The sequence below is a fragment of the Emys orbicularis genome, chromosome 11, assembly GCF_028017835.1.
Source record: "Emys orbicularis isolate rEmyOrb1 chromosome 11, rEmyOrb1.hap1, whole genome shotgun sequence".
NCBI classification, from domain to species: domain Eukaryota; kingdom Metazoa; phylum Chordata; order Testudines; family Emydidae; genus Emys; species Emys orbicularis.
This window is the reverse complement of record NC_088693.1, coordinates 44482140-44505251: the sequence shown is the minus strand read 5'-3', so window position 1 is coordinate 44505251 and position 23112 is coordinate 44482140. Positions and strand designations below refer to the sequence as shown.

At 37.2% G+C, this 23112-nt stretch overlaps 1 protein-coding gene across 1 annotated transcript in view; it reads left to right on the top strand.

Annotated features, from left to right (window-relative positions):
* The window catches only part of TTN (titin), a 309203-nt gene that overhangs the window by 151148 nt on the left and 134943 nt on the right, over positions 1-23112 (top strand). The window contains exons 127-157 of the mRNA XM_065413700.1: positions 1389-1469; positions 1655-1735; positions 2019-2102; positions 2353-2427; positions 2785-2862; positions 3076-3159; positions 4523-4594; positions 6718-6801; positions 7030-7290; positions 9817-9894; positions 10585-10662; positions 10859-10942; positions 11231-11341; positions 11614-11697; positions 12652-12735; positions 13181-13258; positions 13479-13562; positions 13782-13865; positions 14063-14497; positions 15169-15249; positions 16425-16526; positions 16744-16827; positions 17009-17089; positions 17672-17755; positions 18452-18532; positions 18719-18817; positions 20298-20381; positions 20506-20658; positions 21792-21875; positions 22086-22223; positions 22483-22566. Coding sequence (XP_065269772.1) covers positions 1389-1469; positions 1655-1735; positions 2019-2102; positions 2353-2427; positions 2785-2862; positions 3076-3159; positions 4523-4594; positions 6718-6801; positions 7030-7290; positions 9817-9894; positions 10585-10662; positions 10859-10942; positions 11231-11341; positions 11614-11697; positions 12652-12735; positions 13181-13258; positions 13479-13562; positions 13782-13865; positions 14063-14497; positions 15169-15249; positions 16425-16526; positions 16744-16827; positions 17009-17089; positions 17672-17755; positions 18452-18532; positions 18719-18817; positions 20298-20381; positions 20506-20658; positions 21792-21875; positions 22086-22223; positions 22483-22566 — 3255 coding nt within the window. The remainder of the gene's footprint in view (positions 1-1388; positions 1470-1654; positions 1736-2018; positions 2103-2352; positions 2428-2784; positions 2863-3075; positions 3160-4522; positions 4595-6717; positions 6802-7029; positions 7291-9816; positions 9895-10584; positions 10663-10858; positions 10943-11230; positions 11342-11613; positions 11698-12651; positions 12736-13180; positions 13259-13478; positions 13563-13781; positions 13866-14062; positions 14498-15168; positions 15250-16424; positions 16527-16743; positions 16828-17008; positions 17090-17671; positions 17756-18451; positions 18533-18718; positions 18818-20297; positions 20382-20505; positions 20659-21791; positions 21876-22085; positions 22224-22482; positions 22567-23112) is intronic.

Below are 23112 nucleotides of genomic sequence, written 5' to 3'. Positions count from 1 at the left end.
TCTTGTGTGTTTAAAATGCTATCTTTTATGTTTTTTCTGTGTGTGAAATTTTGTAATTAAATTACATGTAATGGAAAATGCCAGCAGTGCTGAAAAATCTTAAGTTCAAATTCTAGAGTCCTTACTGTGTCATGTATATATGCTTTAGACATTCTTTTTTGTGTGCATATGTCTCTTTCTATTTTTCTTTTCATGCTTTTATAAATATCTTTGCTGTTACTAAAAGTGCTCAGTAATATAAAGTGAAGTGCCTAGGGAGCTTACCCAAAAGAAAAGGAAACATGCTACTACTCTCCAAAAAGTATAAATTCTGCAAGTCAAATATACATCCCACTATTGGTGCATTAACGTTTAAGTTGCTCTGTTGTCTCTGTTAACTTAAATTCTTGTTTGCTTGTTGTTTTGTGAGAATGAGCAAACTTACAGAGACACCTGTAACCTTTAAAAATATACTGGTGGATCTGTAACACAGGTAACTTAACACTGCAAAGAGCAGCGAGCACAAAGCCATTGCCTGAATTCCCTCTGCACGTGACATGTTGAATCTACCTGTATCCGGGTGAATTCTCAAGATGACAATTTCCAGTGAGATTTATGTGTTCCTAGTGTCTCACTGAGTTCAATGGGAAACTTTCAACTAGCTTCAGTGGGCATTAGATCTAGCCCTGCAAAGCACTGAGCATCTCCTAGCGGTATTGAGTGTTCAGGCCTGAGCCATCTCCCACTTAAGTCACTGACAGTGACTCCATTGACTTCAGAGGGACTTGGATCAGTCTTTGAGGGCACCTCATACCTACAGTAGCTCAGCACTTGCAGGATTGTGTCCAAAAGGAGGAGGCATCATAAAAAAGAAGCTAATGTTAGCCTGATGTGATTTTCTTCCCAATCTTTTTGTTCAGAGTTCTTAGAAAATGACAGCACTGATTTTAAAATATATGACAAATGAAAACCATGTTTTTAAATCTGAGCCAAACCTTCCAGTAAATTAGCCACTTTCCCTTCATCCACCTAATGTTTCTCTAAAACAAATTCAACAGAGATTATAATATAAGAAAGGACTTGGCTCACCACAAAAGATTACTGCTTGACATAAATGTCTATATCCCAAACACAAATCTACCAACTGGTCTCTCCATCTAAAACTCCACTTGACGCTCACACAGCCACACCCCCTGTGTTTATTGTATGTCCTGGTTCTCAGATATCAGTAAATTGCTACACAGTTTGGATCTTGCTACTCTTTTGGGGATAGGCAGTACTTCTAGTGCAGGTGAGACTGGGTGAATTAGATTTCCTAAATCAAGCATTCCATAGATACACTAACCAAGGACTAGTTCAAATATGCCAAATACATCAATTCTGTATCTATAACATTAATATCTTTAAAGTGACTGAAGAAGAGCCTTTCTACATAGAGGAGGAAGTACCTGTCCCTGTTCCCAAAAAAGTGGAAGTCCCACCCGCTAAAGGTACATCAACTCTTAAATATCAAATGTCAGTTGTTCTGCATCTCAGTGTTTCTGATTTTGTTGTTTTTGATGTATGTCCCTATTACATGTGTGTTACAAACTTCTCTTTTGACTAACCAAGTGTTTCCTTACTGTTTTGATACCTTTCCTATTTCTTAAACTACACACTGTAATATTTTTTTAAGTGCCTGAGAAGCCTAAGAAAGTTGTCCCACCACCAAAAGTTCCTGCTGCTCCTAAAATTGAGGAAGCTCCACCAGCGAAAGGTATAAAACAGTTACTAATTAAAATGATACTTCCTTACCTTGAAAGACATGACACACGTCTTCTCTTCTCAAGTTCTTGGTTTTAGTATCTGTTAATAAAGATATGAGTTTCTTATAAATCATAGTCTGATTGTTTGCATTACAACTGTGTGTTCTGTATATAATTGTTTTTCCTTACATAAACACTTTTGTTATTATTAAACAAAGGAAATACTGTGATGTTACATACAAAATATATTCAGAATACTAGAGACCAATATTTTTAAAACTCTTCTTTCTAAAGTGCCTGAAGTTCGTAAGAAAGCGGTTCCTGAGGAGAAAGTACCTGTCCCTGTTCCTAAAAAGGCAGAGGCCCCGCCACCCAGAGGTACATCGGTTATTTGCTTCTTATAACTTGGAAAAATGTCTTTCTTTCAATTTCAGTCTTTAACTTCTTACCTTGTTGAGTAAAATGTAGTTTAGATGCTTTTAATTTTTTAGCATTACACATGTACATGTGCCTGTTTGTGTCCATTGCCAGTTGTATTCATAGTGAGATTTCTATGTTGCTTTTTTCTTTTAGTCTGTTTAGTATTCAAATCATTCCAATTTTCTAAAATTACACAATATTTTTAAAGTACTTAAGAAAAAACCACCAGAAGAATGGATACCTCCTGTTGCTATTGAAATAGAAGAACCTCAATTCACCAAAGGTAAACTAATGAAAATAATATTCTCTAGATGTCTTTATCTGTTCCTTTATCTCACACATTTTGTTTGTTTGTTGTGTTTGTTTCAAATGTTTTTCATGTAGATATTTTGTGTTTTAGTGACAGTAACCTCTGTCTGGATCTTCACTATGTATAGACTATCACTTGTGTCCTTTGTACTGTTTTTGTAAATTGTTCCTTCTTCTTTTACGGTCTCATTTTTGTATTCAGTGAAATTTCATGTATATTTTCTTTCAACAAAAATTGATTAAAATTAAAAAGATTTATTTCTAGCTGCTTATTATTAAAGAGTATTCCAAATATTACAATTAAATATTCCTACATTTAATATTTTTAAAGTGACTGAAGTGCACAGGAAAATTATCACCGAAGAAAAAGTAGCTATCTCTGAAAAGGAGGCGGCTCCACCAAAAAGAGGTAGATTGCCTTTTGAAACTATGCAACAGATGTTTGTCTTGTATCTATAATCGTTTAATTACATTGCATAAAATGTAGATTTTGGTGCATGCTTTTGTTTCCTTATTTAACTTACAAAAATGTCAGGTCTCCGTACTTGTATTTTTGTTGCTTGGTTGTTTTTACTGTTTGTGTGTAATTCAAATCTCCTAAAAGTAAAAAATCTCTTTAAAGTGCCAGAAGTTCCCAAGAAAGCTGTGCCAGAAGAGAAAGTACCCGTTCCGGCCCACAAAAAAGTGGTGGCTCCACCGGCTAAAGGTAAATCAGCTCTTTTCTGGTGATACAGGAGGCTTCTACATATCAGAAATCAGTGAGAACCAGCAGGCCTTGAACCTGTGAATTGTCTGATTAAAATAAAATAAACAGTTTATACTGATTTGGTTATAAATTAACAGGAATTTCGGTTTTTGCTCTGCAAAAAATTTAGAAAATTATGTAAAACAGTTGCTCCCCTGCATTTCTTGTGTATTCAGAACTGTTATTAATTGCAATAGTTGTTTTGGGTTCACACTAATTTTGATAAACTGAGCACCATTCATATGCAGAAACTCACTGTCTCTTCTCTTAAAAAAAAGTGTCAATGACTTTTCACATCACCAGCATTTTTATTTCAAAGATGCCTTTGTGTCCTTAACTTCTGTCATTTTCTTATGGGCTTAAAAAGCTCTCTTTTATCTTTTTTCTGTGTGTGAAATTTTGTAGTTAAATTACATGTACTGGAAGGTGCCAGCAATATTGAACAATCTTGCAATTAAATTCTAGAGCCCTTAATGTGTCATGTAAATATATTTTAGTCATTCTTTTTTATGTGCATATGTCTCTTTCTGTTTTTCTTTTCATGCTTTTATTAATATTATTGCTGTTACTCAAACAGCACAATAATTTAAAATGTCTGAAATTCATAGGGAGCTTACCCTGAAGAAAAAAACCTGGTATTATTTTTCAGAAAGTATAAATTCCACAAGCCAAATGCACATCCAGCTATTTGTGCACTAAAATTTAAGTTAACCTGTTGTCTTTGTTAACTTAAATTCATGTTTGCTTGTTGTTTGGTTTCAAGTCGATGTCTATTTTTAAACACACAAGCTTACTTTGTAAATGTGCATTTCTTTTGTACTTGTTCATCTATAATTCTTTAACATGAGCATCAAATTAATAGAGATTGTCTGAATTTTGCAATTTAGTATTCTTACAATTGCTATTTTTAAAGTACCGGAAGTTCCAAAGACAGTTGTCACAGAAGAAAGAGTGTCCATTGCTGTTCCAAAAAGAAAAGCAGCTCCACCATCAAAAGGTACCCACATCCATGGATTAAATTATAAAAGAAATATTCTCACTGCCTGGCTGTTGGTCCTCCAGTCTGACTGCCATATTGCCACAGTAACTTCTCTTGAATTCTGAGATTCCACCAAAATCCCAGGAACCTTAAGGGGTACAGGGGCAGCAGTAGGGGTGCATTTCCCTCCAATTTATCTGGTGTCAGAGGTGGCAGGAAAGCAATTAAAATGTCACATTTCTGTAACAATCACATTGAGTGGATAGGGAATATATATCCTCTACCCCAAATATTGTTTCAGAGAAACAATACTAAAACTAGGCTTTATCTTTAATGTACCAACAGCGGAAGAGCATTGGGCTTTGTCAGAGGAAATGTCCATCTCTCTTCACACAGAGGAGGAGGTTTCATACACAGGTATGAACTAAACTAAGAGAGTTTAAGCCTGAATAAATCTTTTAGTTTTGCTGCCATCTTTTTTTTTTTTTTATCTAACTCAGGATTTCAAGCTGAGAGTAGATTAAAGTTTTATATTATACCTGGGGCAGGCCAATGTTTTTCCTGAAAGTGAAGCCCTTTGAATTTCTCTGCTCTCAGGAGCCTTAAATCTTCCATCCTGAGATTCCTGACTTCCTTTTGTTTTTCTGGGGGAAGCTTAATAATTTAATTAGCTCCTGTCTTGGATGCAAACAGTGTGTTGCCTGTCTCTCTCTACCCTGTGAGGGGAAGCTGCCTGGCCAACAACCTACTAAATAAGCAGGTGCTCTCCTCTTCTGGGTGGTCTGTCCTCCTTCCCCCCTCTCCTAAGGAAAGGCAGCACATCCTGAAGTAGTGATAAAGGAAAGGCTCCTCTGGCCCTTCCTCTGCTGCCTGTCAGTACTTCAACTCACTCTGGGGCTGAGACAACCCAGTGGTGCTCCAAGCTATCGAGAAACCCCATTGTTGTGCACTCTGGGTGTTTCAGCCCTGGGGTGAATTAAAAGGTTTGTAGAGCCACAGCCGTAAGACTTGGCCTCACTGCAGCAGTATTACTGGTAGTATGGGCAGGACACCTGCACTGGGAGTTGTGAGAAGAGGAGAATTGCGGGAGAAGGCACCTTACTGGCCTCCCAAATAACAGGATGGGGGAGAAGACCAGCCAGCAGCCTGGAGAAGAGCCTGTGAAGGGAGAGTGAGCCAGCTGTCCCCAGAGAGAGAGCTGGTCAAGGTCTGCAGGCCTCTCCCAGAAGGCAAGTAGAAGTGCAGCGAGTGGCACAGAGCTTTATTGGGCAGCAGAGTCTCCTGGCCAGGACAATTTGGGCTGAATGTGGCTGGTTTTGTAACCAAACCAATGAAAGTTGCCAGGCTCAATCAATTTCATCTTGAGTTTATGGGTTCAGACTTACATGACACTTAAGATTAAACTTTGGGTCTCTGGAAATTTATGCACCAGCCCTGCCAGAAAGAAACTGGGCATATTTCACACAGCCCTAAAAAGAACACTTGTTACTAGAAGTGGGAGTTTTGCAGGGTGTGGCTTAAGGCATCTAAAAAAAGCAGCCACTTGCTTGAACTAGACCCTCACAGCAGCTTGCTGCTGCAAGCAAAGATTAGGTTGTTCCTTGCAGAATGTAGGTAGAAATACTTACACTTATTACTGCCAAGTAGATACTTGCCCATCTACCAAGAAGAAAATTCCCAATTTATTGGCTATCTCAGAGATCCTAAAAGGTCATCCAAATGCCAGGGCACACTGTAGTTTTTCCTGGATGCCTTCACACGCTAATAACCAGCAATTTCAGAGACAGAAGAAAAAAATACCCAGTACTGTTTCAAAAAGAGAAGAAGGTCCACCAACAAAGTGTGTACTCTCTCCTGGATGAATCTGCAAAACTGAACATAATCTACATAATAAGCTTTTTGGAGTCTTTACAGTTAAAATCATGTCATTTTCCAGATGTGGACATGGGTTGCTTCTAATTTACTCAAGCACCGGATCACTGCCTACTTCCATCTGTGCAAGTGGCTTCTTTGTACCCGCTCTCCCATCTTATGCCAGGACAATGGGGTTGGAATGTTTATCTGTTCTGTACAAATTCTTTGTCTCAAGTGGCTGTCAGAGGGCTCTTGCTGTATTTACTGGAGAATCTCAAAGAGAGCCACAGAGCCACATTTGTGTGAAGGACCCTGCTCTCCTCATACGGAAAGGGGCAGTCACTGAGGTCACAAAGGGGCTGAATTTTCTCAGGATTTGATTGGATTTTGTACCAGAGCTCTGACTTGGAATGTGTAGAAATGCACTTTTGGCAGAAGTGGGTAAAGCAAAGAGCATCTGCTCATATGTATATGTTGAGATATGTTATGTCCTTTTGTTGTTGTATAAAACTATTGTTTAATGTTTCCATAGTACCATGTCAGTCTGCACAGTTGCCTTGGCGATATGTGAACCACGTATATGTTAGATACCCTTTTTTATATATCTTTCTTCTTGCCTCTAGTGTTTGTGCTGCTGTATGTTGTTTTTTAAAGTTCTTAAATGTAAATATTCTGTATCTTTAAAGTTCCTGATGTTCCTGAGAAAGTAGTCATAGAAGAAAAAATACCAATTTCTATTACTAAAAAAGTGAAGAGGCCACCAGCTAAAGGTACATTGGATATAGCATTAGATTCTATAATATAGTTCTAAAGTATTAGAACATATGTTCTTTGTATGTCAGTGCTGTAAATGTGCCGTGAATTCTGCCTTGTGTTTTTACTGAACATCCTTGATTTGATTTAGTTCTTACATTACAATGCTTCATAGCTTTATAGTACTGTTCATGAGTATTTTTGTGATGACTTTTTAAATTCTTTAAATTGATATCTTTTTAAAGTGCCTGAAGAACGTAAGACAGTTGTCCAAAAAGAAAAAGTATATGTTGAAGTTCCCCAGTATGAAGAGGAAGAAGAAGAGGTCACCCACTATGAAGAAGAGGTCACCCACTATGAGGAGGAAGAGGAAGTTACCCACTATGAAGAGGAAGTCACCCACTATGAGGAGGAGGATGTTACCCAATATGAAGAGGAAGTTCCTCAATACGAGGAGGAGGAGGAAGTTCCCCAGTATGAAGAAGAGGCTCCCCCACCGGTGAAAGGTATAATGAAATTTTGGGATATAATCAGACAGAACTCTTCTATTTTGCAAATATGATTTTCTTTTAATTACTCCAGTACATTATTTTTCCTTTATGATAATTAATTATTGGTGTGTGTTACAAAGTGTGTTGCATGTTTGAATGCTTACTGTTCGTTAAAATTTTTGTAACTATAATCAGAGTTCCATGTTGTAAATAAGCAATTGGTAGCATAAGGGAGTCTGTGTAATCAGATAAGGCAATGAACGTTCCAGTCAGTTTTATCTCATGCTGGTTTGGGGCTTTATCTTGTTATCAGTCCATATTTTAAATTCCCGTTGACTTAGTGCAAGTACCACAATCACAAGAAAAGGCATTTATATCCCGATGATGGGTGGCCTAAGTGTACAAAAGTGCCTAAGTGATTTAGGAACACAAATCCCATTCACTTTCACTTTGGTGCTTTGGAAAATCCTAAATCATCTGTGGGGGTTTTTTTAACATCACAGAAGCCAGAAATGGAAAGGGCTGATTAGATTATCCAGTCCATCTCTCAGAGTTTTTAAATTTTTTCATAGGGAGAACAGTTGGTGAGTATGCTTGGAAGTCTCCATCACCCTCGCATATTAATCTCCATTGACAGGGTAATCAGGTCATCCCAATCTCTTGATAATAAAAACCTTCAAACGAGAGGGAACTTTTCAACAAAACATTGTATTGTAAGAATATGCCTATTTGTTGATTCTGAAACAGTTCTCAGGAAATGTTAGGCTTCAACTAATCTCCCAATCCTAATATTAAAAAAAAAAAAAAAAGTTTCAAACTGTTCTGTTTTGACACTTTCAAAACAAAAATTTTCAATGTTTGGTTTGAAACAACTTTTTAAAAGATGTTAGTTAATTTATACTAAATTTTTTATTTTAAAAATGTTGAAATTGACATTAAGCATTGTAATCAACCTAATCCATCTGCTTAAAATTGTTGTTTCATCAACATTTTTGAGATTTCAACTTTTTGCCCTAATTTGAGGATGGGAAATTTTTCAAAATCTCAAAATTCCTCAGAGGACAGAAAAACCTTTTCCCATCCAGCTCTATGTCCAACATCTCACATCATAACACAAAGACAATGGCTAAAATCCAGAACTGCCTGTGTGATTTAGGAGAAGTCCGAATTTCAAAAGGAAGTTAAGGATTTATCAAAATTCTTGTTTTATATTTTCCCCATAGTGGCTCCACCCTAGAGGTGAATTTAGGATTTACTTTGATCAGCTAATACATATCAAAACTACACTTTGAATTGTGTACACAAGGATTTCAACACATTAGTAAACACATTTTACAAATATGCCTTTTTCCTTGTGAAAATAAGGCCAGCCTATGCTCTGTGAAAGCAAATATATAGTTTGTCTAGATTAGGAAAAGAGACGGAGGTTACTTAAAGTCTACCTTGACCATCTAAAAGAAACTAAAAGTTGCTGCTTGCCTTTACTCATGAAAAAATTGTTTTGTTGGAGTTAACTTCCATGTTATTTTGACCTCTTTTCCTAATCTAGACAAAACCAATGGGATTATTCTCTTGTTTAAAGCATGTGTGAAAATCATTGTAGGACAAGGCCAATTACCTTACCCAGGGAAGTGGTCAGTGACTTCTTCCAGTCTACCATGTATCCCATCATTCAATTTGTATTGACGTTTCAGGGTTGTTGAATACAATTTTTTTAAAGAATCTCTTTGGGTGAAATCTTTGTTCCAAAGAGAAAACTCTCACTGACCTTCAATAGAGCCAGAATTTTATCCTTTGTTGTTGAAGAAAACGGTCTTGGTACATTCTGCCGTTCACCATTAAATTTATATATGAACTGGTATAGATGCTTCTAATTAGCTAAGAGTTCCAGTTTGTGAGCAAGTTAGTTGATAAAATCCCATGTTTTCTTGTCATGTAGAGAGTACTAGCAATATACTTAACATTTCTGGAAAAAAGAATGGAACCTTCAATATATATTTTAGATCTGACCATTCAGCATTCTTAAATTTAATGTCTTAAGTGCCTTAAGTGTAAGAGTAGTCTCAGGAAAAAAATACTAGTACCTATTCTTACAGGAAAAAAAGAATCACAACTGAAAGATACTTAATATAATAATTGGAGCTAGTGACATTTTTCCTCAAACTTTTTAATTTTGACCAAAAATTGATTTTTTTCCAAAATTTCCTCATCACCACCACCATTTTTGACCAGCTGTAATAGCCTAGTTTTAAGGGCCAGACCATGTTGTCTTTACTCAGACTTGGATAAGGCAAAACCACATTGACATTAAGATAAATTTGCCTTGCCAGATCAATGGCTGAGTAAGAACTGCAGGATTTGGCTCTTACAAATAAACACATCCCTTTATTGTGCTGTTTCCTGTCTTTTTAATATTAAATTGATGTTGAGTGGTTCCTGTTTGTGCTGGAGTAACTTTCTTGCATTACAATTTAGTTCTTGTACTTTATGTTCCTGTTGTTTTGTAAGTAAATTCCTAAAACAAAAATGGTATTTTTAAAGTGCCTGAGGTGCCCAAGAGACCTATCCCAGAGGAAAAAGTACCTGTTCCCAAGAGAAAAGAAGCTCCTCCAGTGAAAGGTACATCACCTCTTCTCTGAAGTTATCCAACTTTGTTTAGTATTTAATTAACTTTACTATTATTTGAATATTTGCTGCATAGTTGTAGCCATGTTGGTTCTAGGATATTAGAGAGATGAGGTGGGTGAGGTAATATCTTTTATTCGACCAACTTCTGTTGGTGAAAGAGACAAGCTTTTTTGCTTACACAGAGCTCTTCTTCAAGTCTGGGGAAGGTACTCAGTGTGTCACAGATAAATATAAGGTAAAACATAAGGAGTTGAGCATAAGGAGTTGCAAGACACCATTCAAGGTGATATGGGCAGTTAGCATCTCTGCAGTCGTAGGACAAAGGAGGGTTAGCGGGTTACAAATTGTTGTAATGAGCCATAAATCAAGTGTCTTTACTGAGTCCATGATTTTTAGTGTCTAGTAAAGTTATGATTTAATCTCCCAAGCTCATGTCTTGAAGATGGTGCACAGGTTTACTTTGAGGATGAGGACTGAGAGGTCAGATATGAAGTGATTTGAAAAGTGTTTACCCAGGGGTGATAGGGTGTTTTTGTTGTATGTTTGATATAAACATTTATTATCTTGTTCTTTGGGAGGCATATCTTCATTTGAAATCTTTGTGAACATGTCTTTTTGCTTTTCTGTTTGGAATGGCATGTGTGAGGTATTCTCAACCAAAATAATGTTTTAAAGTGCCAGAGATGCCACAGAAACCTGTGCCAGAAGAAAAAGTGCCTGTTCCTGTGCCCAAAAGAAAGGAAGCTCCACCAGCCAAAGGTACAACAGTGTGTGATTCAATGTGTACATCACAATCTTTCATTCTTTACTCACCATTTCATCATTCAATGCATCATGATGAGAAAGATATTTCCGTTCTTGAGAATTGTTATTCTGTGGTCTTATGTTTCATGTCACTGTTCTGTATCTTATGGTTCAAAAATGAAATTCTCAAAGTACAATAATATCTTTAAAGTGCCTGAGGTGCCAAAGAAAGCTGTTCCAGAAGAGAAAGTGCCAGTTCCAGTGCCTAAAAAAGTGGAGGCTCCGCCAGTGAAAGGTACATCAGTTTGTGATGCATCCAAGCAATTCTGTCATTGGTTGCCCACATATGGAACATTACAAGTAAGGGGTGTGTTCCTGTTCCAAAAGAACTCAATAGCAAAACCGCTCATTGATTTCAGTGGGTTCAGGATCAAGCCCACACTGTGAATGTTTCTATAATGCAGCGTTTAGAAAACTGGTTTTTGCTTTACACATTTGTACCCTATGTTTTATGTTGTCTTTCTATTTTGGAGCGGTGGAAAGGATAACAATGATTCATAAATCAAAATAATATTTCTTAAAGTGCCTGCTGTCCCGAAAAAAGCTGTTCCCGAAGAGAAAGTTCCTGTTGCTGTGCCTAAAAAACCAGAACCCATCCCTGCGCCTAAAAAACCAGAACCTCCGCCACCTAAAGGTATATCACCTTCTAACTGAGAGTAATTCTATATATTCAGAGTTTCTGTGTGTATACACTTACTGTATACATGTGTGTGTATATATTTGTGTGTTTGTATAATATAAAACTTTTTGTTCCATTGAATCTTTCACATCCAAATAAATTTAAGGCACATTTGTGTAATTCTCTTCTTACATGTTGTTTTAAGTGTTTGCTGTCTTCTGTTTTCTGTTTTCTGTTTCTGATGTTGTACTAACAATTAAATTTGTTAAAACAAAATATCTTTAAAGTGCCTGAGGTGCCCAAGAAAGCTGTCTCAGAAGAAAAAGTACCTGTTGCTGTTCCTAAAGTAAAGAAAGCTCCACCAGCTAAAGGTACATAATTTTGGGGTATATGGAAGTGTTCTGTCATTTGGACATTGACATTTCAGTGGAATTTGGTTTTGGTGATCACAATTTAGATCCTTATTTCCATACCCCAGTGTTAATTGTTAAGGAATAGTAAGGCTCAGACAGGGCTTGATCCTGCAGCATTGAAATCAATGGGAGCTTTGGCTTGGCACTGACTTCAATGGGCTCAGAATCAGACCTTTAATGATCAGCTGGTTTCCAATTATAATGATCTGCCAAGAGCAAAACTAAGAGCCTTGTTGTATGCTAATCAAAGCAGCAGTGCCCTGCACATAGTGTCTGTGTGGCATAATGTGTCTTTTAAACAAAATATCTGGTAGAATTCTCTTTGATTTTCCCTTGGGCAAGGATGTGGTATGATCTCAGTGTCCTGAAGAATCTCCCATACTTAGCCTGAGAGATCTGCAGTACATTCTAAAATTTCACAGCATGCACAGCCAAATCTACTACAGAAAAAGGGTACAAACACATCTGACTGGGTAACAAGAACTCAAATCCTAACTGTGCAGAAGCAGAAATGAAGACAACTGAGTATAGACAGCACCCAATGATGTTGAACAATTTATGCCCATTCAGCAGAGTGGTTTACAACTAAACTAGAAAGCAAACACACTGGTAGCTCTTGGTATGCAAAATAAGATGCCAAAGGGGTTTCTGTGTCCTCCCTTTTTGTAATATGTGAATATGTGTTTGTTTGATTGGTAATGATGTGTCGTAGATAACCATCAGTGGGAAAGTTGCCCAAGCTGATCCTTACAACCCAATTCCACTGTAACGTTACCATGAAATACACGTACAGAATATTCTTTATATCATTGATTATTATTGTGCAAGTTTGTGTCCTTGTGTTTTATGTTGTGTTTTTCTTTCTGATGTTGCTTGAAAATGAAATTCTTAAAATGAAATAATATCTTTAAGTGCCCGAGGTGCCAAAGAAACCTGTCCCAGAAGAAAAAATATCTGTAGCCATTCCTAAAAAAATGGAGCCTCCGCCAGCAAAAGGTACATTAATTAATTGCAAGGCAAATAAGCAGTGTTATTATTCCCTTACATTTTCAATAACCACACTAACATCCAATCTGAGGCTAAGCCTGCATCCACTGAAGTTTTGAAATTGACTTCACCAGGATTAGGCCTTACAAGATACAGTTGTAATTTTGTCCCATGCATTTGTATACTTGTGTCTGTGTTGTTCTTCTGTTTCTGATGTATACAATTTCTCAAATTGCTAACATAAGAAAACATCTGCAAAGTGTTTGAGTTGCCTGAAAAATCTGTCCCTGTAGAGAAAGTGTCTGTTGTTTGTAACCTGATTCCACCTTAAAAACACTTACAGTATGTTCTTTAGCTCAGTTCTTGCTTTCATTGTGTCCTGGCATTTGATGTCCTCTTTCTTTTTCTGGTGTTGCTTGAAAATGAAATTTTAAAAATCAAATGTCTTTTAAAGTGCCAGAGGTGCCTAAGAAACCTGTCCCTGAAGAGAAAGTTCCTGTTCCTAAAAAGGTTGAGGCTCCAACAGTTAAAGGTACAGTAGCTTAAAAATGAAAATATGAACACTGACACTAATTAATGTGAATTATTCAACTTCTTAGTACAAAGCATTTTAATATATGTGCCTTGTGTTACTTCTGTGTTTTGATATTTGTTTGTAAGTTTATATTTCTGTTGTTTGTAAATTTATGTCCTTGGACATTGTTTTTGATATTGTGTAATGAGAATACTAAAACCAGATAATGTCTTTAAAGTGCCTAAGGTGTCTAAGAAAATTATTCCTGAAGAGAAGATACCTGTTGCTCCTCCTAAAAAAGTGGAGCCTCCAGCTGTGAAAGGTACATGCGCCCTTGACAGCTATCATATGTGTTAAAATTGTTGATCTTATTCTTTCTAACACCAGCGTTTTCTGAATGTTCTGTCAAATTTCTGTGTATTCTTGTCTCAAAGATTAATTGTTGCTCTACAAAATCGTGAGACTGTTTTGTGTTGCTTTCTTATTTGTATTGCTTTGTTAAACCATTTAAAATTTCTAAAAGTAAACCATATCTTTAAAGTCCCTGAGGTACGTAAGAGATCTGTTCCTGAAGAAAAAGTGCCAGCTGCTGTTCCTAAACCAATGGAAGTTCCTCCAGCCAAAGGTAGAGACATGCCTTACTGAATTTCTTCAAAAGATCTATTCCTCTTACTTGTTCCTAAAATATTTTGGAATGTAATCACTTTTCATAGAATCTCTCTTCCTTTTTACAAAAACTTCTTGTTGTTGTATTTATAAGCTGTGGTTTTCTGTTGACTCTTTTTGTCTTACTCTGTACAAGTCATTTCCAATACTTTAAAGGTAGTAACAGTAATAATACTATTTCCAAAGTTCCTGCGGTACCTAAGAAACCCACCCGGGATGCTGCTCCCCCTGTTCCTGCAGTGAAGGAGTACGAATATGAGTATGAGGAGTATGAGAAGTATGAGACCTATGAGGCTATAGAAGAGTTTGAGGTTCCAGAGCATGAAGAGATTGAGTATGAGGCGATTCCGGAGCCTGAAGAGATCTATGAGGAGGTTCCGGAGCCTGAAGAGATCTATGAGGAGGTTCCAGAGCCTGAAGAGATCTATGAGGAGGTTCCGGAGCCTGAAGAGATTGAGGAGTATGAGGAGGTTCCAGAGCCTGAAGAGGTCTATGAGAAATATGAGGAGGTTCAGGTGATTGAAGAAGTCTATGAGAAGCATGAGGAGATTAAGAAGGCTGAAGAGGCTTATGAGGTCACACTGGCTATAGGTACACCAACTCATGATTTTTCATTCTTAACTCTGTATGTCAAGTTTCCCCCTCATGCTCAGTCCTCCTTTCAGTGCTCAAGTCTGTGTTTTTCCTGTCTTCAGTCCTCCTTTCTGTGTCTGTAGTTAGTGTTGATAATCAACTTGAGGACCATTTCCCCTCCCACACCTCAGAAAACCTATTTGGGGGTAGGATGAGAAGACTCCCACTGAGCCTTCAAAAGCAAAGACAACTTTGTTTCACTGTGACTAGAGCAATTTACACATTGCATAAATGGCAGCCTTCTGATGCAATTCAACTATGGTCTACATCCAGTATAATTATGGGTGGCAGCACTATTTCCTTTTAAGAAACGTTTTGCCCGCAATAATTTTCAACAATAGAGCAGTTAAAACTTAGTTAGGACCTTTCTTCCCATCATTATAATTTGAAATTCCCCATACCAACCAGATGGTGCTTTGACAATGATCATTCCCCACCCTGCTGAAAAAGGAACTTCCTCAGCTTTCAGCTGCTCACATAACTTTGAGCACAGTAATTGTTCTCATCTATATTTGTGTGTGTGATAAGGATGTGGTTCTACAAATATGTGATCTTTGCTCTTCATGTCTTATATTGATCCTATTTCTTTGTAAGTAACTTAAAAAATCCCTAATAAAATGTCTTTAAAGTGCCTGAAGTGCCAAAGAGAGCTGTGCCAGAAGAAAAAGTACCTGTTGCTGTTCCTAAAAAAGAAGCTCCGCCAGCTAAAGGTACATCAGCTACTGGATAAATTTAAAACTGAAGCCCTCTGTCACCCCAGAATCCCAACTTCCAGTAATGAAGGTCCCTCCTATTATTTAACCATTAAGATTGGAGTTTTTATTTGCCAATTGAGTCAAAATTAGGATTAAGATACAAAATCAACAATATTTCTTTTAAAACACAAAACCCTGCAGCTCCAGTCTCAGAAGGCAATTTTCCTCTGGATCCTTGTATGACATATAAGGAATGGAATTATTTTATTTATTTATTGAGATTTATAAACCTAACCTATTGAAAATGGTAGGGAATTTATTCAAACAAGGGCCCACCCAGCTATTCCTTGCTGATGAATAACCTCAAATCTGTTAAGCCTTTTTTTCACCCTCCCCTCTTCATGTCCAATGAATGAACAGTTTCTACCCATATCTTCAAAAACAGTGAGGATCTTTCTCAATTATAGCTATAATTCTAGGGGGGAAAACCTGGCCCCATTGAAGTCAATGGGAACAGGATTTCACTCTTAGTCTGTTCCCTATATCATGCTCTGATAATACAGTAAAAGGTCATGGATAGTACTGCCATTGGCAAGGTAGCATACTTTCTGATGTAGACCAGAGCTCTATATTATTCTCACTATAGGGCCATATTTGCACAAACACCCTTTGTGCCAAATCTGCTAGTCCTTACTCATACAAATTATCCTATTGAAGTCAGTGAGAGGCATTTTTGGATAAGGATTTAGGCCTTGATCCAGCTTTCATTGAAGTCACTGAGAATCTCTCAATTAACTTTAATGGGGCCAAATTGAGGCCAAAACTAGAGTGTAGGATTTACCTCCTAAAGTTGAATGGGAGTTTTGCTTGCATATCAATAGCAGGATACGACTTCTTAGTTCATGCAATATTTCATAATCTGTCTAAAAGGACTATTTAAAAGTCCATCCCAATCTGAAATTAATCCAATAAGGAGTTAGTCATGTGTATTGAAAGGAGATTGAACACACCAAGAATCAGGAAGCACAGGCATGGCCAGCCAGCTCACAAGTTAATAAATGTGGCGTAGGATGCTGTGTGCTCGTGTTCTTTTAATTTCTGTGATTTTTCTGTTGAATTAAAGTTTTATGTTTGGTTTCTTGTGTCACTTTTATTCTTAAATAATATAAATATTGCAAAATTCCTAAAAGAAAGCAATGTCTTTAAAGTTCCTGCACTGCGTAAGAAACCAGTCCCAGAAGAAAAAGTACCTGTCGCTGTTCCTAAAAAAGAAGTGGCTCCCCCAGCTAAAGGTACATCTATTCTTTGTTGTCATTACGAAAACAATGAACTCTTACTTAAGTCTTTGATCTTCGTTGTTTGTTGCGTAAGACAGGAATATACTTTGTCTCAGTGATTCTTTGTTTGTCCTAATTAAGTATGATCCTGTGTCTCACGTTGCCTTTCTGTTCGTAATGATTTATGAAGTTGTATATGTAAGATTCCTAAAAAAATACTATATCTTTAAAGTGCCTGAAGTACATAAGAGAGCTGTACAGGAAGAGAAAGTAACTTTGGCTGTTCCTAAAAGGAAGGAGCCTCCACTAGTTAAAGGTACATGAAAACAATACTTAGACCTATTCTTCTCTCTTATCTTCATCAGCATGAATGTCCTGCAAGAAGCATTTAATTCTCGCTTGTTTTACAAGCATGTCTTTCTGGGCTCTGCTCTTCTTTTTTCTGACTTCCTCTAAGTAACTTTAAAAGTTCTAAAAGTTAAAAAATGTCTTTAAAGTGCCTGCCGTACCCAAGAGAGCTGTCCCTGAAGAAAAACTACCCACTCCTACTCCCGAAATACAAGTTCCACCAATGAAAGGTAGAGGAACCTTTGACTGGAATTTTATGGAAAGACTTCATCTTTATCTCACTCCTAACTAACAGCTGTTGAAGTGCAATTGAGTAACTGCACTTTACTCTCTTGAAATTAAGGGGGAAAGGGTCCCCAACTTTTTAGTTCTAGAAGTATATTGGGCCCCCAACATTTTAGTGCTAGAAGTATATGTGAATTTTGTTTAAATTTGTTTAAATTGAAAATGTTAGAGAATAACTTATACACAATATTTGTAAAGAAGGCTTTTAAATATGTATTTAAAACTGGTTGTGCCACAGATATCAAGTTGAAATAATTCAAGGTAGTCCCTTGTATCTTGGGAAGAAAGGAGGGCAAATACAAATGGAAAAGAGTGAATGGAATCTATTCCATATGGTATTAACACTTCAAATCATTCAAATCTGTGATAATTGAATAATATTAGCTCCTACAGAACTGCAGAATACTGGAGACTTTGGCAGTACTTTTGTATTAGTTATTCTTTGTTGTCTTTGTTTATGTTGGATTTTTGTTTTATGATTTGCAAATAATTTTGAGAGTTTTAAAAGAAAGCTAATATCTTTTAAGTGCCTGAGGTTCCTGAAAGAGTTGTCCCTGAAGAAAAAGTACCTACTGTTATTCCTAGAAAAGAGGAAGCTCCTCCATATGAAGGTACATCAACTCTTCACTGGAGTTACAAAGCAACGAACTGCAGAAAATTAGTCAATCAGCTTCATGGTGCAGTCTGTTTTCAATATAATTAAAGGGACACCGTCAAATTTAAATTTAAAGAAAAATGATTTACAATTAGTTTCAGATACATCCCCATCACCGCTCTTGAGTCTCTATGCCTTTTTGTTTCCAATCATATTTTTCTATTTTTAAAATATTTTTCTCTGCCATGTTACTTTCTGGGAAAGACCCACAAAGAAATAGGCTCAGGTTCTGATTCAGGAAAGCGTTTATGGAATGTTTAACTTTGATGGGACTTGAGTAGGTGCAGCTTAAATGCTGTCTTGAGTAATGCTTTGTGCTTTCCTGGGCATAACTGACTACACAGGAGAAACTGTGAAATTGACTATACAAAGAGTGCTGTCCAATATAAAAATTAAACTAACTGGAAAAACAGAGGGAAAATATATATCCTATAACCCTATACACACACACACACAAACACATAATCTTTTTTTAGTAATCTTAATTGGTATTGCAGCAACAGTAGGTAAAAAAAAATCAGATAGACGTTATGCATGTGTTCAGGTAGTTATGTTGCTTTATGTGTCTGCATATTTGCATTATAAATTGTCTTTCTAATCTTTGTTTTGCAAATATTTTTGAAATGTCTAAAATGAACTAATATCTTTAAAGAGCCTGAAGTTTATGAAGACATTCTCCCTGAAGAAAAAGTTCCTGTTGCTCCTACAAAACAGGAAGTTCCACCAACTAAAGGTATATCACATGTTCAAGCAATTCATAAAGCAAAGAGCCTTACAGTTATTCATCCTCATGATCCATATCTCGTTCCATGCAAATAATTCATGTGTTCATTCTAACTACTCCTTGATTGTCTTGTCCATCTGTGTCTTCCATTGCCCTTCTGTTCTTTACATTTTGTATTTTATAAATTCTTAAAAGAAACTCATATCTTTAAAGTGCCTGCAGTGCCCAAGAAAGCTGTTCAGCAAAAGAAAATACCTGCTGCCATACCTAAAAAAGAAGCTCCACCAATTACAGGTACATGAGCTCAGACTGGAATTTCACTGAAAGAAAAGATATCTTTACCATATTTTGTTTTAGCCTCTTTTAAAGTTGATTTAATGTTCTGTGTGAGATATCCAAGGCCCCAGTTTACTGCATTGGCTTAGAGGTAGACTCTACAGTAATACAATTCTGAGGCACAAGCTACTGCAACAAGTTCATTCTGTGATATAATTGATTTTTGCCACAAACCCTTAAACTTTGTATGAATGATTAATACAGGATCAGACCTAAAAAATGTATTTCAAGGTGGGTGCATAACTGGTTGGAAAACTGTTCCTAGAAGTAGTTATCAGTAGTTCACAGTCAAGCTGGAAGGGCATATCAAGTGGGATCCTGGGAGCTGTGCTGGGTCTGACTCTATTCAATACCTTCATCAATGACTTGAATAATGGCAGAGAGAGTAAGTACACTTTTAAAGTTTGTGGACGATACCAAGCTGGGAGGGGTTGCAAGTGCTTTGGAGAATAGGATTATAATTCAAAATGATGTGGACAAACTGGAGAAATGGTCTGAAAAAAAAGGATGAAATTCAATAAGGACAAATGCAAAGTACTCCACTTAGGAAGGAACAATCAGTTGCACACATACAAAATGGGGAAATGACTGCCTAGGAAGGATTACTGCAGAAAGGGATCTGGGGGTCATAGATGAGTCAACAGTGTAACACTGCTGCAAAAAAAAAGCGAACATCATTCTGGGATGTATTAGTAGGAGTGTTGTAAGCAAAACATGAGAAGTAATTCTTCCACTCTACTCCGTGCTGATTAGACCTCAATGGGAGTATTGTGTCCAGTTGTGGGTGCCACATTTCAGGAAAGATGTGGACAAATTGGAGAAAGTCCAGAGAAGAGCAATAAAAATGATTAAAGGTATAGAAAACATGACCTATGAGGAAAGATTGAAAAAAATGGGTTTGTTTAGTCTGGAGAAGAGAAGACTGAGAGGGGACATGATAACAGTTTTCAAGTACATAAAAGGTTGTAACAAAGAGGAGGGAGAAAAATTGCTCCTTAATGTCAGAGGATGGGACCAGAAGCAATGGGCTTAAATTGCAGCAAGGATGGTTTAGGTTGGACATTAGGGAAAACCTCCTAACTGTCAGGGTGGTTAAGCACTGGAATAAATTGCCTAGGGAGATTGTGGAATCTCCATCATTGGAGATTTTTAAAATCAGGTTAGACAAACATCTGTCAGGGATGGTCTAGATAATACTTAGTCCTGCCATGAGTGCAGAGGACTGGACTAGATGACCTCTTGAGGTCCCCTCCTGTCGTATGGTTCTATGATTCTGCAACAATAAAAATCCAGTATTGCAGAATGCTAGGGACCTTGGATAATATTGTGTTTTGTTGGTATCCTTTGTTTCTGTTCATATTTTGTAGTTTGTGTTTGGTTTTGTCTTAGGCTTTTGTAAGAATTTTGAATTGTCTAAAGAAAAACTAATATCTTTAAGTGCCTGAGGTTCCTGAGAGAACTGTCCCCCAAGAAAAAGTACCTACAGTTGACCCTAGGAAAGAAGAAGCTATGCCAGCTAAGGGTACATCAACTCTTCACTGGAATTATAAAGCAGTGAATTCCAGAAAATTTGAGTCACTAGTCTTCATAGTTTAATGTCATTAATTTAGGTTTTTGTTCTACTAGCTTTTTGTTATTTTATAAAGGCTGTGTATTTTGTTTCTTAATTCTCTATATTGATATTTTTAAAATTCCTAAACAAACTAATATCTTTAAAGTGCCTGAGATGCCAAAGAAAGCTGTCCCCAAAAAGAAAGTACCTATTGTTGCACCCAAAGAAGAAGCTCCAACTTTTAAAGGTACATGAACCTTTGACTGGAATTTCAAGGGCAGAAAAATCTCTTCATTTATTGTTTTCTAACCTCTTTTAATGTGTAATTAATGTTCTGTCTGATATAAACCCTGATGTGGCCATTGTGTTAGTCGCTTCTTTTTAGGGGGCAGGGGAAGGAATTTTCCCCTCACCACCATGTTGCCTGTGGTGGAAGGAGGTATTTTTACCTTTCCCACAGTGAGTGTCAATGAGGACCTTTTCTGGTGAGGAGAGAAGGTGGTAAGCTATATGTTGCCGCTTATTTTGTAAGTGTGGAGCAGATGTCTAGTCAGGGCCGGCTCCAGGCACCAGATTAACAAGCAGGTGCTTGGGGCGGCCAAGGGAGAGGGGCGGCACCTGCGGCAATTCGGGGGCGGCAGGTCCCTCACTCCCTCTAGGAGCGAAGGACCTGCCACTGAACTGCCGCCGCCGATCGCGGCTTTTTTTTTTTTTTTCCCAATTGCTGCCGCCGATTGCGGCTTTTTTTTTTTTTTTTTTCTTGGGGCTGCAGAAATGCTGGAGCCGGCCCTGTGTCCAGTACAGGTACTCCATAAGGAAGGCATCCAGTAACCAAATAAATGACCTAGTAAAGGACTTAAAAGGAGGTGCTGGATAAAGGAACAGAACGGGGGAGGGGAGTTGGGGACTGTTATGATTGGTCCGGCAGGGAGCCAGCCCCTCTTTCTTATAGCCCACTTTAACCCTCCTACAAGGGAGGGTGGATGGTAAGGTGCAAGCCATGGGTTGGTTGGGGGACCTGGATGGAAAATGAAGGGGTGCTGGTGGAAGCCCCAGGTAGTTATTTGAATAAACACGGATTTGCCTGCACTGTTCACTTTATCTGCCGGGTAGTCCCAGAAATCTATATAGTAAAGTTGCAGCCTGATTAAATCCATATCAAGTGTCTCCTGTCCTTCTTTTGGTATAGCCAGACAATAGACTTTGTTTCATGGGGTAGCCTACTGGCAATTGGCCTACTTCTGAGAAGTAGTAAAGAGCAGCTTTGTGTATCCCACTGCAAGATAGGGCCCTACATTTGTTGTTTGTCATCTTGTCTTTTTGTTCTAAGATGTTGTAAGTAATTATGAAATTTCTAAAAGAAAACTAATATCTTTAAAGTACCTGAGGTTTATGAGGAAATTCCCCCAGAAGAAAAAGTTTCTGCTGCTATTCCTAGAAAAGAGGAATCTCCACCAGCTAAAGGTACATCACCTCTTCAAGGAATTTACAAATCAATGAATTCCAGAAAAATACAATTATTCATGAGCACGGTTTAATTCATGTTCAATATATTCAGTCAGTGTGTTGGTTCTAATTGCTCCTTGCTTGTTTTACCAATTTGTCTATCTTTGTTTTATGTTGCGTTCTGTTTTTTATGTTATAAATTCTTAAAACCAACTAATATCTTCAAAGTGCCTGAGGTGTCCAAGAAAGCTGTCCCAGAAGAAAAAGTGCAAATTGCTGTGCCTAAAAAAACAGAACCTACTGCTGTACCTAAACAACCAGAACCCTTTGCTGTGCCTAAAAAAACAGAACTTCCACCAGCCAAAGGTATATGTTAACTGATAAAATTGCAGTTTTTATAAAGAGTCTTGTGTTGGGAGAAAAAAATCTTCTTTGTCTAGGACTTTATTCGTAAATTGTAATCATTTCGTAATTTGTAAATTCTGTGTGTCAAACTGTCATCAGGATTTGGCATCATTCATGTTATGTATGTCCCTTTCTTATGTTTCTTTACTATTCTTAATTGTTTGCATACATCTTTGGAATTTCTAAATTCCTAAATTAAAATAAATGAATATCTTTAAAGTGCCTGAGGTGCCCAAGAAAGCTGTCCCAGAAGAGAAAGTACCTGTTGCTGTACCTAAAAAGCCAGAAGCTCCACCAGCTAAAGGTATAAAGCATCATAAATGAAATCATGAACAAAAATAATCTTTCTTTTTCTCCTGTAATCATTATATTTCCTGAAGTTTATCCTGTCTTGTTCTTTTCTTTCTTTCTTTTTTTTTGGGGGGGGGTCCTCATCAAATAGTCGGTAAAGTCTTTTCATTTGCCAGTTTCTTCTCCCCAAGATGTGCAAGCATAACTCCCATTCTCAAGGCATATAAAAGGATGTCAGACAACTGGCTGAAAGAGAAAGGGATGAAATTGTATTAAATATTATAATCAATAAAAATAATATATCTAAGCCCACATACAGGCAATCCTTACAGTGCAAATACTCAGACCAAATGACTATCACAGCTGCTGGGTTTAAATAGGAAAACCGAGTCACAAGTCAACCCAATTTAGGCTTAATCAATTTTTGCCTTTATTTATACAATTTTAGACAGAATTATTTTCACTTATAATGTCTGAACATATGTTTATGCCAGACAATAACAGACAAGATGGAATTAGTAGGGGCCCAAGTTACCACATTCCGGAGTACTGGAAGTCC